At 45.3% G+C, this 20050-nt stretch overlaps 2 protein-coding genes across 3 annotated transcripts in view; one reads left to right on the top strand and one right to left on the bottom strand.

Moving 5' to 3' along the window:
• Mansc4 (MANSC domain containing 4) overlaps positions 1–1301 on the top strand; it is a 9256-nt gene extending 7955 nt beyond the window's left edge. Inside the window, exon 3 of the mRNA XM_021191830.1 lies at positions 600–1301. Within this exon, the coding sequence (XP_021047489.1) occupies positions 600–1261 (662 nt within the window). The 3' untranslated portion in view covers positions 1262–1301. The remainder of the gene's footprint in view (positions 1–599) is intronic.
• Positions 1302–3615: 2314 nt separating this feature from the next.
• Positions 3616–20050, bottom strand: part of Mrps35 (mitochondrial ribosomal protein S35) — a 29065-nt gene continuing 12630 nt past the window's right edge. For both annotated transcript variants that reach the window (XM_021191295.1, XM_029535535.1), the window contains exons 5-8: positions 17621–17760; positions 13065–13174; positions 12391–12460; positions 3616–3963 (exon numbers count right to left, since the gene is read on the bottom strand). In XM_021191295.1, the coding sequence (XP_021046954.1) occupies positions 3694–3963; positions 12391–12460; positions 13065–13174; positions 17621–17760 (590 nt within the window). In that variant the 3' untranslated portion in view covers positions 3616–3693. The remainder of the gene's footprint in view (positions 3964–12390; positions 12461–13064; positions 13175–17620; positions 17761–20050) is intronic.

Genomic DNA, 20050 nt, shown 5'->3' with positions numbered 1-20050 from the left:
GGCAGACAGCACTCCTGGTGGGGAGCACTGGGGACACAGGCAGACAGCACTCCTGGTGGGGAACACTGGGGACACAGGCAGACAGCACTCCTGGTGGGGAGCACTGGGGGACACAGGCAGACAGCACTCCTGGTGGGGAGCACTGGGAAGCTACACAGCCTTTGAGTGTACAAGGAGAGAAGACAAAGCAGAAACAGGGAGGGTGTGGCTGCTGGCATTGTTCCCAATTTCAAAGGGTACCTTTCCCTGGCTGTTTTTACCAGCTTATTAGTTGGTGTGTGGTATTCGCTGTGGCTGCTGGCAGTATGGGAACTCTGGCACAAAGCTTTCTTTATACACAAAGGCGTCTTCTCTGTACAGCCATATTTGTCCACAGCAGAGTGTCACTGGGATGCTGGGATAAACACACACTCAGCCTGCCCTGAACCTCAGGAGTCTGCAGCTGGACCTGGAATCTGGCTCAGCCCAGACTCCAGAGACAAACCCCAGAGCTTCCAGGCTGTGCCTAAAGCCGTCACAAGGAAACTGGTAATACATTGCATACATTCGTGAAATTCTCAAATAAACTGTTATTTTTTAAAATATCTCTTGTCTTTCAGGCATAGACCCAGACTTGCTGGTTTTTGAGCATACATCTCCCATCTACCCAAACACCCGTTCCTCGTCTGAATGGTGGGATAGACTGCGGATTCTAAAAGCTATGAATGTAGGTAGTGGAGGAGTAGACCCAGATTTGATGAACCACATGGTGCCATCCACAGAGGCAGCATCAACCACACATCAGGATTTAGGTGCAAACACAGGTTTCAGTTATTCCAGGAAGTCAACCACGGATGTGGGGATAAGATTCACTTCTACGAATGTGTCCATTGCTACCAAGGTCAACATGGTGTCACCAAGCATAGACTTCACCCACAGCCCAGGCAACAAGACTATTTCTCCTTTCTTTGGACCCACAGACACAAGAGTTTCTCAGGTGCCCAGCCGATCTCGACTCAACATTAGCAAACCATCAGTGAACAAAACAAAGGGATCCCACAGTGGAAACCACTCGTCTGAGAACAAAGAGCCACGGGATGGAGCACCAGCGTCTGCAGGGGTCTGGCTGGCTTGTGTGACCCTGGGTGCTGCCGTCGTCAGCCTTTGCTGCCGTGTGGTCCTCGGGGCATCCAGATGCTGTGGGAAGCAGCAGGGTTGGTCTCATGTGGGACAAGGGTCAGCATCTGGGTGCAAGCGTAACACACTGAAGGAAAGCTCCTAAAGGCTGGAGGTCTAAGGCTTTCTGTGAGAAAGAGCATTTTATAAAAGACAAAAAAAAAAAAAAAAAAAGATATACCAATATCTACCCAAGCAAAGGCTTGGTAAAACTGTCTACTTTCCCAATGATTTCCATTTCCTAAATTGAGAGGAAGGGGAGGGGATCATACATTAGAACTGATAACATCTTTGACCCCAGCACTCTGAAGGAGGTGGCAGGAGGACCAGAAATTCAAGGTCAGTCTCAGAGTGAGTCAAAGGCTAGCCCAGGTCAGTCTCAGTTACAGAGTGAGTTCCAGGCCAACCCCAGCTACATGGGACCCTGTCCAAAAGAAAAGGAACGGAAGAGGAGAAAGGGAAGAGACGGGGCTTACAGGTGGCCTGGTTCAAAGGCCGATGCTCAGTAACTGCTCTTCAGGGATAACTGGTTAGAGGTGTAGGCAAATGAGCAAGAGCAGGGACTTAGCACAAACACTTCCTATTTTCATGTTCCCTTAATTAATGCTTCAGTCCATGGAGCCCACAGGGTGAAAGAAGAACAGGCTCCTGAAGTTGTCTTCTGACCCCCCCCCCCAAAGAGAACTGTGATACATGCGTGAATGTGGACAAATACACACAAACACAGTAATACATGGAGTAAGATATCTACCATACAACTAAAAAATAAACTTCTTTTAAAAATAAAATTAAAGAAAAAAATGACTAAAAGAACAGTTTCCTCAGATGTTAAAACAAACTGACCAGTGGCTTAAAAGTTTCTCCTTCCCCAGTATTGACTCTGGGTAAAAGTAGCAATTTTGTTTAATATATAAAAAAAAAAAAAAAAGGTAGGGCCAGAGAGATGGTTCAGTGTGTAAAAGTGCTTGCCTGACCGCGGGCTTTCAACCCCTGGGAATCACAGTACAAGAACAAACTCCCAAAAAGCTGTTGCCTGACTTCCACCCAGATACCAACAAGCTCCCACATATGAATATGCACGAGCATGCACACACATGCACACAATCACATATGCACCCAAACACACACATATACATGTACACATGCAAGCACACTAACTCACATATACATATGCAGGCATGTACATGCACACATGCACAAGAAAGAAAACATTTTATCAGTGGAGTATTAAACAAAATAAAAAAAAGATTAAAAACGTACTTTGACTTGCTTATGATTCAAAATATTAGGCTTCATAAACTTTATCAATTTCTTTCCTAATACATTATAAAGTTCTACACCAACTGTAGCAAGAATATCCAGCTTTAAATGAGCACTGCTGGGATTCTTGCCCCCTAAAATTGTATTTAAACAAGTAATTCATGAATTGTATCTACAGATAAATCTGTATTCAAATAGAATAGTCTTTCAAAAGTTATTTACATTTGTTGCTGGTTTGAGAGGATCAGCTACACAGCAGAGGACGACCTGGACTCCTGATCTCCCAAGCGTTGAGCCTCAGGCATGTGTGAACATGCCCAGCTCCAGATTTAGTTTCAATTTGTATGAATTGCTTAGGGATTTTCCAACACAGTGGAGGTTCAAAGAGATGTTCCTTCTGGGAAACTGACTCGTTCCTTGAAGAATCTCACAGAAATGACTCTAATTTGAGAAAACCCTGATTACCTTTATAAGGAAACAAATGCATCCTTCGGCTGGATCTTTTGCCCTTCAGATAACTTGAGAGGCAATGCAGACTGCAGACAGTCAAGAAGCAGATACAGCAGGCTAGAGACACAGTAAGCTCTTGCCTTTCTCCACTAATGACAGTGGCCTGAGTCCTCTGATCAACCTGAACTGGCCAGTTAAGGCACAGTGCCTCATTTCCCACCAAATGTAGGTTTTGTTCACAACACCACTGCAAGGTTGGGAAATTCATTAGGATTCAGGGCTCGGTCAGTTGTCCTTCAGGGAAAGGATATTGGTTACCATGGCCCAGGGGAGAAGGAAGTTTGATCCAGGACAGTTCTGAGTGTGGAGCCTCAAAGGTCCTCTCCCTGGAGTCAGGCCACAGCCCTCTCCCAAGGCCACTGTGTAACAATGTTGTCTGTTTTATTTTTTGGATGAGACAGGATCTCCTGGCCACTGAGGGGCACGGAGGGCTTGGTCAGAGGCTGGGCTAGGTATCCTTAGAAACAAAATTATTGATCACAAGCAATCACTAAACCTGACAGTGGAGACAAGGCAGCTAATGAAACAATTATGCTCTGTAGCTGGGGAAGAATTAAGGTGATGTGTAGAAATAGAGTCAAAACATGGCAGAACCAGAGAAACCACAATCCCTAGCCCTACCCCCACCCCCCCCACCACAGGGCAGAGGAGTCTGAAAGCCACAATGTTACTTCACATAAGACAATATTCTTAAGGATTCTCCCATTTATATCAAACCAGTGACTAAATACAACATAAAATTGATACAGCTGCCTTCTAGTTTGGACTTCATGCCAAATTTAACAGTCTCTTCACAGACTCCTTGTACTGAGCGAGGTTTGCCTCGTTCTCCCCCTCATTCTTGAGACGAACAATACACTTCTGGTAATCCTCCACCTCTTTAGTCCCCAGTAGCTCTTCTCTGCTCGGCGCCACACTGCTCTCCGCAGCTCTCATCTGCAGCAGAGTCTGAAGGACACTCTTCTCTGAGGAGCTCTTCGCCCACACATACTCGTCCATGTCTTCCTCTGTCTTATTGTTTTCCCAGTCTTCAGTTTTCTGAAAGAGAAAGAAAAGTCCAGAACTCTGGGAAATGTTATCACAAAGTTCCTTTGCTTGTTGATTTGGGGGAAGAAAAGGTTACAATGTGTTCAATGTCCCCATCTCCATTGTACACTTCAAGCCTGCGGGGCACCCAAGGCAGCCTCAATGGCTGCTCTGCCTCCCCAACCTCACTCAACAGACAGGAAGCTCTCTTGCAGGTAGCTATTCCGTAGGCTACCAGAGGTGCCCTCAAGTACGCATCTGCCCTGCTCTTGTGCTGGAGCACAGACCCAGGGGACAGGCCTGCAGGACCCAAACTGCAACACAATGACATCGTAACACTAGACAAGGTACTATGCTGCCATCTGGCCTCCAACTCTCTACATAGCTGCAGATGGCCTTGAACTTCCAACCACCCTGTTTCTGCCTCCCAGGGGTTAAGATTGCAAGTGTTTGAAGCTGCTCACTGTTATCTCGGTTTTAATGTTAAAAATAATGAATCAAAGAAAGTATTATCTAACATGCTTGTGGAATGACTGGGAAGATAACACACCATGACAGGTAAGCCAGCAAGTGGGGGCACATCTGAATGCACACAGACTGGGAGATGAGCCTGGATTCACACGCAGCTGTTTGCTACGGGAAGTCATGAATGGGGTGGTGCGTCTGGACACACATGCAGCTGCTGTCTGTCCTGTTTTCTCGTTATTCTTACTTTCTGTTCTTATAACAGAAATGAGTTTTTACTAATGATGGTCTTCTGTTATACACTGCAGTGCAAACCAACCCAACTGGAAACACTGCTTATAAATGGCACCAAGAAGCTACCGCGGCACAGGTGTGGTTGTACACAGCTTTAATCCCCACTCAGGTGACACAGGCCAGACAAGGCTACATAGCGAGGCCTTGTCTAAAAACAACAGAAGCTCCTCCCTCCAGACTCAGGATACAAGAGGATACAAAGGCAGGGCTATTTTTTATGAAGTACATCACTTTAGAATGTTCTTTATTTAAGAAGCACAAATACAGAATCCTTATAAGAGTTCCTCCCTGCCTTTTTTTCAAATAGAAGCAAATCTCATTGTCTGTTCTTTCCTTATTCTTTCTCTCTGGCCTTGAACTTGCAATCATGTCTCAAGTGCCCAAATGCTAGGATATAAGACTGTGCTGTTCCACCTAGCTACAACTGCTAAAACAAGATGTAGCAGGGTCACAGCAAGTGCAATAGAAGGTACACAGAGCCCCACCCCAGTAGGTAAGATGCAGGTTACAGATTCCATGAGGACATGAATGTGGACCCCTGGCTGCAAGAACATGGAAGAGGGCCTTCTAAAAACTGCTCACCACCATTTTCCTTAGAACAACTTTTGATTCTGTACGTTATCAAGAGTGGTATCTGCATTATTCAAAGGGACCCTGACACCAAGCTATGAGACAGGGCTTGTAAGCCAGACCAGACTTTGGAAAGCTACATAGAGAGCTGTCTTTAGTTCTGGGCTACTAAAGGGACCAGGCTTCTATCAAGCATAGTGAAATTTCCTATAATCTCACAGAACTGAGTAGATGAAAGCACCCTCCCCAGGCTTGCTGGATCATGACTCTGTAAGGTGCTCCACATTACCAACTAAACCTCTTACTTCTGAAGGAGCAAGCAGCCAACCTTTCCAAGGGAGGCTGCTGAGTCCGCCATCGTCTTCGTGGGGATGAACTGGCATGGCTCCCGCCTGGGACAGGGTCAACGGGGCATGGACCTTCATGAGTGTCAATGGCTGCTGTGGGGTAAGGTTTGTATAATAGCGTACGTATTTTTACATTCCTTCTTTGAGGAATGTCTTCCTTGTTAACATTAATGATTCCATGATAATCAGAGACAGCATGAGTCTGGGGAGCAAAGGTGTGGCTAATGTCTCAACAAAAATGGTAAACACTGAGACCTTCAGGGCAGCCCTTAATGCTGTAGAAAGGAACTCTAAAAACGTAAGTTCAAAAATATATAATTCATCAACTATGCAAAAATATAAGGATACAGTATGAATTATATAAGGAGCTTCTTAGGTCTAAAGGAACAGCGGCAGCTGCACCATAAGCCAGCTTGTCAGAAAAATACAAAGACAGGCAGATACAAATGAGTTCAGGGTCGGCCTGCAATAGAGCATGTTTAGGCCCAGGTATGGTAGAAATGGTAATTTCAGGGTGGGGTCCCACCCAGCTAGCTTATCATCTGTGTTTAACAGAAGCAGGCAGATCTCTGAATTCTTTTGCAATGTTTTAAAAAATGTGCTTGCCTCATAGGATAATCAAAAGGGAACCTGGAGTAAATGACTGGATTGGCATATAAAATAAAAGACTGGGCTTATGATCTGCAAGAGATGAGCTATCCAGAGAATTTTTTAGAATAGCAATAAAGAACTGCTTGGAGAATGTCTCAATAGAGAGCTGTCTGGAGATCTCCGGAAAAAGCAGAACAGAATGAAAGTGGTCTGGACAGCTGTCTAGAGCAGGACCCTGGCTGCCAGCTGAGGCCCACGATTTAACTTTGTCTTTGCTGCTCCCACACACTCTCCTCTCCAAGCCGAGGCTGGTCCTTGGCAAGTCACCCAAACCTGAAATGCTGTGATGAGGAAAAGAGACAAACAGAGGTAAACTAAATCATGAGGACTGCAACCCAGCGCAGACCAACTCCATCAACAGGACAACCCTAGGATGCTGCTGATCGGGGGAGAAAGGAAATCCTTTCTGACAGACACCATCAACTGAAGCTGCCATGGGCTTATGGGAAACCCAACTTGAGAGTTGCACCAGTTCTGTAGTACAAGCCTGCAATCGACTCTGAAATTTACGGATTGTGAGTGGACGGCCAAGACCCATGAAGGCCTGGGCTCACAAACAGTTCTTGTCTCAAAAGGATGAGGGTGGGAGAGATGGCTCAGTGGTTAAGAGCAGATATAGCTCTTCTGGACGTCCTGAGTTTGGTTCTCAGCACCCACATGAAGGAACTCATGGGTGCCTGGAATGTAGCTCCAGAGCACACGACACCGCTTATGTGTGCCATGTGCACACATCTGGATGCAGACACCCACACACAAAGAATAAATCTTCTTTAAACATGAAAGAAAAGACATTATTTGGCATGCAATAAACAAAGATGCAAATAGAAGGGAAATGTAGTAAATAACCATAGGACAAGTACAGGATGGCCTTAAACTCATGGCAATCCACCTGCCTCAGTCTCCTAAGTTACAAACTCAGCTGGGCCATTCAATTCATATTCACTCTAAAGGAAACTGTAGATGTTGTGTCATGTAATTGGCAATAGCTCAGTACTTTTCCTTAACAAAACAAGGGCTATTTTTTAAAGTTATAAGGTCAATACTATTATTACTTTGGTCACATCTAAGATCACAACTGCCTGACCTAGGTCATTTTTTCACTCAGTCCACCATCAGACGTGTTGTGTGTAGGTTCTGGTTCACAGCTAGGGACACATCTGTCTGCGGCCCGGGGAACAGGAAGACACCATGCAGAAGCAGCACTCAGGTGCTGGAGCTGAATGTAGCAGAGACTTTACAACTTTAGTATCCTCTCTCTCCTGTCACTGAACAGGTGGGCAGTCCTGCAGTTTTGCAACACTCAGGGCCATGCTCTCACCCTGTAAGCTAAACAAGGAAGTCACTCCAGAAAGACAATGAGCATGGCTGCCTCCAGAGCAGCAGCCAAATGCTCGAACAGCCGGACTGCAGGCTCTGCTCCTCCTACCCAGTGCCTCTGGCATCCTCATCTCTGTCTTGCTTGCTTGGGGCCACCATGGACCTCGGGGTGACTTTCAACATCCTGAAGAACAGGCAAGAGGAGGGAAAAGAGGAAAAGGACAAACCCAGGACAACAACCCACCTACTCAAGCAGCTAAGTTGGAAGCAGACACACGCACGAGCCCCCTCCACCCTTCACACTGCCTACAAGGAAGCACCTTTCCAAAAGAACAACTTTGAAGTGAGATTTTCTTATCTCTATAACTTAATTATGTTATAAAATTATGACTTTTAAACATTTTTGTTTAACTTTAATATCTTTTAGAAAATGTTTACTGTTCCGCAGAGGGCCTTTAAAAATAGGCAATTAGAATAAAAGGCAAGGGCCTGGGGAGGTGGATCAGTAGCTAAGAATATTTGCAAGCATGAGAACTTGCGTTCAAATTTCCAGCACATGTAAAAACCAGGCACAGCTACTTAAGCCTTAGCCCCAGTGTTGACAGCAGTGGATCCAAGAGCTCACCTCAGTCAGTCAGCTTGTCCAAACAGCAAGCTTCCTGTTCAGTAAAAACATGCTTCAAGGAGGCAAAGGAGAGTAATGAACACCAACAATGCCCCCTGGCCTCTGTGTATTCATGTGTACATGCCTGTGTGCGCACACAGGTGCACACAACAATCAAGGATAGTAATCCAGAGGTGACTTCTCACATAGCTCCAGCAGCTTATAATCCATACACATAACTCCACCAATACTGGAGAGATGGCTCAGGGTTAAGAGAGTTGCTGCTTCAGAGAACCCAAGTTCAATTCCCAGCCTAACATCAGCCAGATCAAAATCACCCCAGGGGATCCAATTCTCTATGGTTACCTGCACTCATGTACAGACACACACATGTACAGACCCATGCATGCATACACACATACATACACCCGCACACTCAGACACAGACACAGACACACACACACACACACACACACAAACACCTCCTTCTTCCTGCCTGACCACAACATCAGAAGTATCAACTTTCCATTCCATGTGATCCTGTTCTCCTTCCCAGCTGGCTCCATCATCCACTTACTCATTCATTCAATACATTTTATGACCCAGCTGCTGTGCCAGGCACCATGCCCTCCTGGAGCCTCAGCCCAACAGGAGGCCTGATGCTGAGCTGGCACCAGCTGCAGAAGACTAGGATCCCAGTGGAGAATAGACTCATAAAGGTCCCAACAGAGCAGAGCTTGGCAGTCAAGGGAGAGAGAGCAGGGCCAGGGAGGGCGGCCCAGCACAGACATAGCCAAAGGGCAACCAAGAGAGGACTCTCCACACCAGGCACTAATTTTAAGTTCCGATACTATTAACTCACTGACCTCTCTCACACAGTCCTGTGAGTTACAGCTATTATCTGTTTTACAGACCAGGAAACTCAAGCCCAGAGCAATTAAATAATTTTCCCCAAACCGCAATGGGCCTTGGTGGTAGAACAACATGTTCTAAGGAACACAGAGACCTGGTAAGAAGAATCTCGGAGCAGAAGGATAACCTAGAATCCTTCTCCTTCAGAAGCACAGATTTAATATAAGAACATGGAGCCAGTTATTATGAGGGCCAGCACACTGCAGGAACTGATGCAGGAACTGCGCCCTATACACAGATCTGCCACCTCCTACCACTCACTGTATTCACAACTCTCTGTGACTAGGGCATGAATCATAGTAATATTCCACTATTTATGATTACAAGGACACCGTTGTTCTACATGAGGGAAAACAGTTTAACCATTAAAAAACAACCCCAGGCTGGCAGGTTGGCTCAGTAGGAGAGGGCACTTGCTCCCAAGCCTGGTGACCCAAGTTTGATCTTTAGGACCCATTTAGAAGGAAAAACCTGACTCCCACAGACGTCCTTTGATTTCCACAGGACACTCAATATGTTAATATGTGTGTGTGTGTGTTCTCCCAAATATACACAAAATAAACATGTAATTCATATAGATATAAAACAAGTTTATTTGAAAAAATGTCTTAATAAAGTAACAATAACAACAAAAAACCCTGCCAATTATTTCAACTGCCAAGGCTAAATTTTAACTGCATATGTCCAATAGTTAAACTCAATTTGGACCAGTTTTAAAAGCAATTCGCTGAGTGTTGTGTGCCAGATACTGTACAGATGCTGGGGTAACCAAGAGGAGTGAGGTACTGTCTTGTCCTTGCACACAGTGAGGCAGGTGTGTGCACAGGCACTGTCCTTGCACAAAGTGAGGCAGATGTGTACAAAGGCACTTAACACGAATGTAGCAATGTCACCTAAGGAAGGAAGGAGGATGGCAGGAAGCATTTGGGAGTGGTGCCACTCACACACATCTGGAAGGCTGGCCAGCAGGGAAGGACATGTGCAAAGCCATGGTGCACGGGGAGTGCAATGGCTTCACACACTGGCTAACGGAGGCACTGCCATAAAGGTTACACCACAGAGCCAGACTTGGAAAAGCCAGAGGAAACCCAATGATGAGACCAACTAGGGGGCTGCCACAGTGATTCGGGACAAGGATGAAGGAAGATCTACAGGGGGCGGAACAGCAGAAATAACAGGGAAACAGCTCAATGATTTAATCAGAACAGGGAATATTTGGTAATGTACTAGATTTAGGGAGAAGAGAATGGATTAAGTCTCAAGTGTTTTATTTTAGCCTCTGTCAAGTTAAATGTATAGGCTGTGCATAGGAATTTGCCATAAAAATACTTGAAATTCTAAGAAAAAAAAAATCTCACTGTAGTATTTTTAACAAAAATAATGGACAATTACTGAAAGCCCGTTATTTGGCAGATATTACAAAAAAAAAATTCTCTCTGTTCCACCCAAAATCTTAGAAAGCCTAATGTCTGCACATATGGCTTTTGAAGCTTAAAACAATGACCCATGTAAAGTTCCAGAGCCCAGGTGTGACGGTTTGAATACGCCTGGCTCAGGGAGTGGCACTATTAGGAGGGGCAGTCTTGTTGGAGTGGGTGTGGGCTTTAGGATTCGAATCCTAGCTGCCTGGAAGTCAGTTTTCTGCTAGCTGCCTTCAGAACAAGAGGTGGAACTCTCAGCTCCTCCAGCCCCATGTACGGCTAGACGCTGCCATGCTCCCACTTTGATGATGATGGACTGAATCTCTGAACCTGTAAGCCAACTCCAATTTAATGTCATCCTTGTAAGAGCTGCCTTGGTCATGGTTTCTGTTCACAGCAGTAAAACTCAAACTAAGACAGCAGGCCAGCACGGCTGCACAGGCTGAAGGCTGATTCACAGCACAAGCTGAAACACTAACCCAGAGGTTAGCATGTCTGAGGACGCTAGCACATATTTGTCTCTTATTACTGTCAGCACTCAAAGAATGTTCTTGGAAGCACTGGCTTCCCGTCCAGTCGTGCTTTGTGGAATGACTGACATGGCTGCAGTTACTTGTTTTGACTACTACACAAAAACACCCTTACATGAAGGTCTAGATGAACACTTTTCCAGAAGTAAACTCCATTGAAATGCTAAAAAGCCAAGGGACATTCACATGTGAGCACTAAGTGTTCAGAGACCAGGCTACTGAGAATAAAGCAGTCAATGGGGCAGGGCTCTAAATGCTGATCAAACACCAGGTGGCAACACCAGTTTCAAGTTTAAATTCCAAGCTGGTGAAGGAAAAAAAGAACTCAATTCAATAAAGCCCAGTGCTGCCATAGCAAAGCTCCACGCTCCTCTGCACCTCACAGCATCCTCATTGGTGGGGCTCGTTCAGAGCTGACTTTAATACAGGAATTCCTTAATTACAGCTGTTTAAGACGGTTAGTTACACGAGGCTACTTACTCTGGTATCACGGTAATTAGTATGAAAGATGGAAGACTTTTTCATGAATCCAGAATACCAGGCTTGTTATGTCACAGAACCACAGAAAGGATCTGGTGAGCAAACTCTCAGTCTATTTGTGCCTGTCTCTTTTTTTGGGGGGGTGGGGGTGGGGTGGGGGTATTCACTTTCCGGGCAACTGGCAAAATAAGAGACTCTGAACTGGCTGGATTTTACTGCTTGTTATGAACTCTTTTGACAATAGCTATGCTCAAGCATGTTCTTGGTTCAAAGTCAACGACAATTCTCAATCAATTGACAGGAAAGAGACTAATTGCTTCCATAGTGCCATTTCCAAAGCCAGGATACAAACAAACACAGAGGAATTATGGCAATGAGAATCTTGCAAAAGAAAAGGACTGGACACCGTGTTTTGCTATTTACTAATCTTGAAAATAAAGCTTTATTTTCCTTTCACTTGCCACCCATGTATTAAACCTGATCACTGTTAGTAACAGTGAAAATGCCAGTCTGGAAACAGCTGCATGTGTTTACCCATCAGCCCCTGGGGCTGCCACAATACACAAGGAGATGCTTCTTTCCTGGGCCTCACATTGTCCAACACAGAACCACACCCACTGAGGAGCCTCCTCTGCATGACTCTGTGAGCATCAGGATGGCTTCTCACCATTGCTTCCACTGCTGCACCTAAGAGCGGGCATGGTGCACAGGCCTCTAATGCCAGCACTCGGGACACTGTCCTACTGGCCTGAGATAGGCCAAATGAACTATCTCACCACCTTCACACATTTCATATACACTTCCAGTACATCACACACATCCTTGCCACACACCACATACATACCTACCCAAGATTCGTGGTACAGGACTGTGAGAAGATACATTGCATAGTCATAGTTCTGCCGCTTCAAAGGGCATCTATAAGGGGAAGAAGAGAAGGCAACGTCTCAGCATACAGCACAAACTTGATAATGAGTCCCTTTAAAAAGTAGGGCAAATGAGGTTGGAGGGAGGCTCAGCAGGTAAGAGCTGGTGGCCATGCATAGAAGCACAGAAGCTCATACAGAGGCATGTACACAGCAGGTAAGAGCTGGTGGCCATGCATAGAAGCACAGAAGCTCATACAGAGGCATGTACACATGCGCACATACACACACACACACACACACACACAAAAGCACAGAAGCTCACACAGAGGCATGCACACGTGCACATACACACACACACACAAAAGCACAGAAGCTCACACAGAGGCTTGCACACGTGCACATACACACACACACACACACACACACACATACACACAAAGCACAGAAGCTCACACAGAGGCATGCACACACACACACACACACACACACACACACAAAACTGCACAGAAGCTCATAGAAGCATACACACAGACACATACAGACACATACACACACAAATAAAAGCAGAGAAGCATGCGCGCGCGTGCATACACACTGAAGCACACACACACAGGCACACACAGAATGAAGAGCAGCCCACAGGCTGCACCCACCTGTCTGTTGTGATAGTGAGCACATCAGTGGTCTTGCAGTACCGCTCTCCTACAAGTTTAATGAGTTTTTTCTTTGCATGATTGTCTAAATTCAAACTGGAAAGTTTAACCTTAAAAATACAAGAAAAATTATGTAAAAATTATGATTTGCTATCACTGTTATTTAAATCAACATTAAATCACAAAAATAAAGCTCCCCAAACTTCTCTGTATAGAGTTAGCATCAGAAAAGCACAAGCCCAGTCTCACCCTTGGAAAGTGGGAAAGCAAAGTGAAAAGAGTTTGGATGCTTTCAAAGTGCGAGCGCAGTACACCCTGCAGATCCACAGCAAAGCTGCAGACAAACACTGAGAGAGGGGACAGACCCACTCGCTGTCAGTACAGATGGGCAACAGAAGCGAGAGTCTAACAGACCAAGCACTCTAACCACTCCACCGTGAGACCAGGCTAGCACATCACCATGAGACCAGGCTAGCATATCACTGAGTCACCCTAACCTGTGAAAGCTCTAGGAAGACCACAGCAGCAGGAGCAGCTGCAGTAACTCAGCATGGCATCCCTCAGAAGTCAACATTAGCCCCACAGGCTGCTACCTTCTCTTGCAGGCTTGCAAAATGCTTACATGGCTCAAAGTGCAGGCCACCACGCCTGGGGATCAGAGTTCAATCAACAGACCTCACAAAGAATTGCCCCTGACCACCACACAGGGCATGGGCATACATGTAAGTTCACACACACACGCACACACACACCCACACACATACACGCACACACGCACACTCATACACACACACTGGGGATTAAACTGCAGACTGGCACACACTAGCTATATTCTCTCTGCTGCTGAGCTACATTCCACGCTCAGAGTCTTTTCTTTAAAGAGTGATTCTGTTGCTCAGCGGTGCAGTGTTTATCTAGCACATGTACGCGACCTTGGATACAATCCCCTGCACTGCAAAGAGGTAAAGGCTATCTTTACTTCTACTAGATATATTTAGGATACGTCAAGTTTAATTCGGTTCTTTCTGTTTGTTGTGACAGAGCCTAGGTACATGGTAGCTGTTAAGAGCCCAAAATAGCCTCCAACTTGAGATTCTCACATCCTAGCCTCCTTGATACTAGGATCACACAGGCCTGTGCCACCAAGCCCATCCCTAAATTGGATTTCTTACAGTGAATTTCTCAGACCATTTTGGGATTTTAAGATGCAGAGGTGATACATGAATCTCTAATGCACATGGCTCAGTTCTACTTTTCATGGAATTAAATCCTCAAGACATGCACTGGGAAATACCGGACTGAACGAGAACTTCTTAGTTTTCAGAGAACTATGTCAGGGTTAAAATATTAACTAGACATAGACTTGACACTAGAATATAGTTCAATAAAATACTATCCCCCTGTTTTTTGATTACTATAATGGGACATCTAAAGTTGAATAACTTTATTCATCTACAGTTCTGGGGTGAAAAGGGCATGATGCCACTGCCTTACGAGACGGAGCCATCACACTTCACAGTTAGGAAGCCCAGAGCAGCTCGGCCTTAGGCTTGCCTTGGCACACTCTGCTCTCTAAAGAACTAACTCAGGTCTCACAAGAGCTATCATATTCCCTTCCCAGGTGGGTACTCCACAACTTAAGAACTCTCAGGCCCCAGATCATCACTGCCACACAGAGTATCAAGCTCTCAAAACACAACTCTTGAGAGACAGGCGGAGCCATAACCCTAGCACAGCAAACATAGATTTATTCTCAGGAGAGCGTCAGGATTAAGAAAGAGCTGAGACCACAAAATGAAAGGAAAGGCTAAATGGGAGCCTGGGATTCCTCTGGTCTTTGTCTCTCCCTTCAATAACCCTCGCTTGCTCAGGACACCACAACTCAGCGGCTCACTTCACTCACACATTTCCTCACTGATTACAGACCTCTGAGGGGGAGAACAATGTCTATTTTGTTCTTGGCAACTGTATAGGACTTGAAAAGAATCAGTATTTGGTAAGTTAATATATAAAGCTTAAAAAGAAAGGAGTAGGGTCATGGTGGTACATGTCTATCACCCCAGCATTTAGGAGGACCCCAAATTCAAAGACAGCTGGGGTTACACAGTAAGACCACCTCAGAAAACAACTCAGTAGCACACTTGTACTCTGCAGGCAATGAGAGTCTTCTGTCTTCTGAGCAGTGTATGCTTCAACAAGCTGGTTATGAACTTCACAGATAAGCAGCCCATTCTATGCTAAGTCTGAGGGATGACAATATGGAGAAATAGTTTATGAAAATAGCAAACTGTACTACTTTGTAACAATGCAAATGGATGCACATGTGTCTATGTGTAGTGACAGCACACAGAAAAGTGAGTACCTTTTATACTAGGGTAATGAGAATATAGTGATTTTCCTTTTTTAAACCTCTATGAAATCCTAACATTAAACAGTGACATTTTAAATTCCGATTTGTATGCCAATATTTAAAAATTGGAAGCAGTATTGTTATTTAACAACTGTTTTAAAACTCAGTTCACATTAATATCTTACATAAAAGAGACTTTAGCCAGACACTCTGCATCTCTTTTGTGTCTGCGTGGCACACTCACGCCATCTGCTAGCCCATAAAGGCTACAAATTCCTCATCCTTAAGCTGGACCAACAAGCACTCTGACTTCAAGGCTGTCTTAGTCAGGGTTTCTATTCCTGCACAACATCATGACCAAGAAGCAAGTTGGGGAGGAAAGGGTTTATTCGGCTTACATTTCCATACTGCTGTAGATCACCAAAGGATGCAGGACTGGAACTCAAGCGGGTCAGGGAGCAGGAGCTGATGCAGAAGCCATGGAGGGATGTTCTTTATTGGCTTGCTTCCACTGGCTTGCTCAGTCCACTCTCTTATAGAACCCAAGACTACCAGCCCAGAGATGGCACCACCCACAAGGGAACCTCCCCCCTTGATCACTAATTGAGAAAATGCCCTACAGCTGGATCTCATGGGGGCATTTCCCCAACGAAAGCTCCTTTCTCTGTGATAACTCCAGCTGTGTCAAGTTGACACAAAGCTATCCAGTACAAAGGCCAAGTGCCATCACAGTCTCTCTTCCAAGATACATGTTCATATGGCTGCCACTTGTAACCACAGGAGACTGTGGTGAAATGAAATACTAACAAGAACCACGTAACACTGAGAACAGCTACATGTGTGAATGCATCACCTATATGCACACAAAATGTGACAGGACTCTGCTACCACACGTAAGAGCTGAGTGAGGCTTCTAGGTTTGCCACTTGCTCTGAAACCTCAAGCCACTTTACCTCCTGGCAGGCCTCAGCTTTTAAGACAACTTAATTCACAGGATTTTTGCAGAAATGCACAAAATTAATAGAAGAAAGCACCTTTAAAGGTAAAGTTCTAGACAAATAGCAAGTGTCTTTAATTCTTAACTACTTTTTGATTATTGAGAAAAACATAATGCCTACTTCACTCTTTGGAATTATAATCTGGGAGGGGACTAAGGAGGTGGCTGTGTTGAGATCCCCAGCACCCTCATAAATGTCAGAGGACTGCCTTTAACTCTAGCGCAGGCAGAGACGGTATCCCCTGAGCAAGCTGGGTGGCTAGGCTGGCTAAGCTGGCAAGCTCTGGGTTCAAATAAAAGGCCCTGCCTTAACTAATAAGGAAGAGAGTAATCCAGGAGAATTCCCAGTGAAATCGTCCATACATACTTACAAAGACATGCACTCACATAAACAGGAGTCCATAAACACACAAACAAGCATGCATACATACACACACACCACATACACACATATACCATATATATGCATACACACAGACAGAAAGCATATACATATGCACATACCACATACACAGAGAAACAAGTATGCATACATGTGCACATGCCACACACATAGAGATAAATGTGATCCCTCTGAATAGTACCACTGTGGTTGGATTGCAATGTCTCCATAAGCTCATTTGAACACTTTGTCCCCAAGTGGTAACACTGTTTTGAAACATTACAGAACCTTTGGAAAGTGGAGTCTCGCTGGAGGGATTAGGGTGCAGGGAGGAGGCCTCTAAGGTTGTAGCCTGGTTCCATTTCCAGGCCAAGCTCTCTGCTTGCAGATCCAGAGATGTGAGCAAGCTGCCCCACGCTCCTGCCACCTTGAATAGGGGCTCTCCTGCCACCACGCTTTACCCATGATGAAACTGCCAGCGCAGATATATCTGCCCTAAGCTGCTCTGTTAGGGACTTGGTCTCCGCAATGAGAAAAGTCACAACTACACTACTGCACAGTCACCTTCACCACACTGTTTTTGTTTAATCCCTAGAATTCATGTAAAAGTGGAAGGAGAGAACCTCACAGAACAAAACTAACAAGTGTTAATAATCATTAGAGATGCTTATTCCTATTAAATACAATTAATTACAAGCACATAGAACATGATGATATTCCCATTAAATACAGGCGGCTGCTCAAGCAGTAAAACTGTACTTGTTTTATAATCAAATAAATATGCACTTAAACTGTACCTACAGACTCAGTGCTTAAAAAGCTCTTACCCTTAACGTTACTGCTCGAGCTCTGGGGTTTCGAATAGATGGTCCCGATGACACATAATCCGCTGTATCAATCTCAACTGGAAAATGCTCCTCACATTTCTCATCACTGTCGAGTGCAGCTGGCCACTCAGTACAGAAATCTGAGAACACAAAGTTATCTTCACTTACAGCTTTGTAAGTGATTCCCACTATAACATGGCTAGCAGACAGGGTAGTCGTCGAAGCACTCTGGAGTCACAGAGGCGCAGGAACTAACACCCAAGTCGCTACTCCTCACCCGTTCCTCGGTGTCCATCCTAGTCATAAAGTTTGATTAAAGGGATGACCAGAGAAGGTTAAGTTTAGTGGGGAAAAGAGATGATGGGGGCTGAGGTAGAGCCGGGAGAGCTTACCATTCCATGGCCCAGTCCCCAACATTAAAATTAAACATACTGCCTTGATGGACATGTCTGGCTTTGTAAAAAGCTGCTGTTTTAACTCTCCCTTCCCAACAAAAGACTCACAGCTCAGTGCCCAGAGTTTACTGCTTGTGAAGAGCAGAAAGTAATGCTGATTCATTCCCAAGTCAACATCACTACACAGGATCAGCTGAAAGGAACTGAAATCCCTGAAGGAGCTCAAGTCCTGTCAACAGTCTTCCAGAAACTGACGTTCATCATTGTAAGTGGGTCCTAACACTAGCTCCCACTCTTCCGTATAACGCCAATGAGCCAGTGGAGCAATGGAAAACATATTGTCCTCATCTTCAAGCACGAGAGCCCAGAAAGAAGGTAGGTCTGGGCCTGAGACTAGACCACAACAATTTTCCAAGCACTTGTGGACAGGGCTCGCTCATCCCCAAGCAGAGGCGTAAACTCAGCTTCCGTTTGTTGATGGGGGAACTGCCGGCTTCCCAGTTACTGGGATGTGATTTCACACTGCCTTACCCCACAAGGTCAGGATGGAAAGGGATTTGAGCTGAGGATGAAGGTCTCTCTCGTGGTGGTCTCTTTTCATTTCCTAAAGAGCCTCACTCTAAGAACAAGCGCAAGCTATCGGTTTTTCTGGTTATAACGTTAGACCTCGGAGACCCAGGCTTCCTCTTACAAGGCACACTGGGAGAGAGGCTGCCATCACTTTGGACAGATAACCTAGGGGACACTGAGAGGTCCTTCGCCTGTGACTTTTCTCCAAGTTAACAATTTCTCAATGGTAGTACTTTGCTTATCTTCCTTTAGGCTTGATCAGGGTCACTAAGATGTCACTGAGTTATAAAGGTTCTCTGACATCACTGACCTGTGTGGAGGCAGCAGGGGCCATGAATTCAAGGCCCCCCTGGGCTACATAGAGAGTGTCAGCCAGCCTGAGCTGCCCTGTAAGACCCTGTCTCAAACAAAACAACAACCAACCGCTAAAGCCTGTTCTGAGAGGAGGCAGGGAGGCATCACTGAAATGGAGAACATTGTGGCCTGAGAAACAGGACAGCAGGGCAGGGCCAGCCGCCATTTGTCATGGACTCCAGCAGCACGCTGTTCTGACATGGGACCAGTCTGCAGAAGTACAAGGGCTTCTGCTTTTACACGGGTATTTTTTTCTTTTAAACTGCAAATAAGTCATTTCAATCACCAGATGATAATTACAGTTTTTACATTAAATTACCTAAATTATGTGTCTACAAAGTGCAGCCAACTGGAAAGCACACAACAGAGCCCATTAGCATCTCCTCATCTGATAGGAGCAGCAGTGGGCAGGCCCTGAAGAACCTTGGCTTTTATTTAACTTCTCCACTGATCACTTGAGCTTTGGTAAATGACTCAACTTTCCTGAATTTCACATTTTCCATTTGCAAGTTAGATATAAAATCTGAAGTGACCTACTTTGAATAAAGATTGAGAAGAAATGTTGAAAACCCTTGAGTCTTCTGGAAGATACCATTCCAAGCCAGGATTGGCAGAAGCGTAATTAAGAAAACAGGCAAATGCTCACTTATGCTCTGTAAGAAAGAAACAGTGCTGTCCTCCTGGATGTGCTGTGCGAAAGCCTTCATTCTGAATTAGGAATTAGAGAACTCCCTTACCAATACAATCAGTTGATGAGTACAAGCACACTTAAAAGACAATGTTTAAAAAGGAAAACTGGGGTCGGCAACATGGCTCAGTGAGTGAAGACACTTGCTGCCAAGGCTGGCTGCTTGAGCTTGATCCCAGGGACCTACATGCTGAAAGGAGAGAGCTGACTCCTATAAGTTATCCCTGACCTCCATATGCACACCACAGCAAGCATCTGCCCTAACACATGCATGCTCGCTCACACACACACCACAGCAAGCACCTGCCCTAACACATGCATGCTCTCACACACACACACCACAGGAAGCACCTGCCCTAACACATGCATGCTCACACACGTGCACGCACACACACACCACAGGAAGCACCTGCCCTAACACAT

Source organism: Mus pahari, chromosome 2 (assembly GCF_900095145.1).
Source record: "Mus pahari chromosome 2, PAHARI_EIJ_v1.1, whole genome shotgun sequence".
NCBI classification, from domain to species: Eukaryota; Metazoa; Chordata; class Mammalia; order Rodentia; family Muridae; genus Mus; species Mus pahari.
The sequence above is the reverse complement of the archived record's forward strand: the minus strand, read 5'-3'. Positions and strand labels throughout refer to the sequence as shown.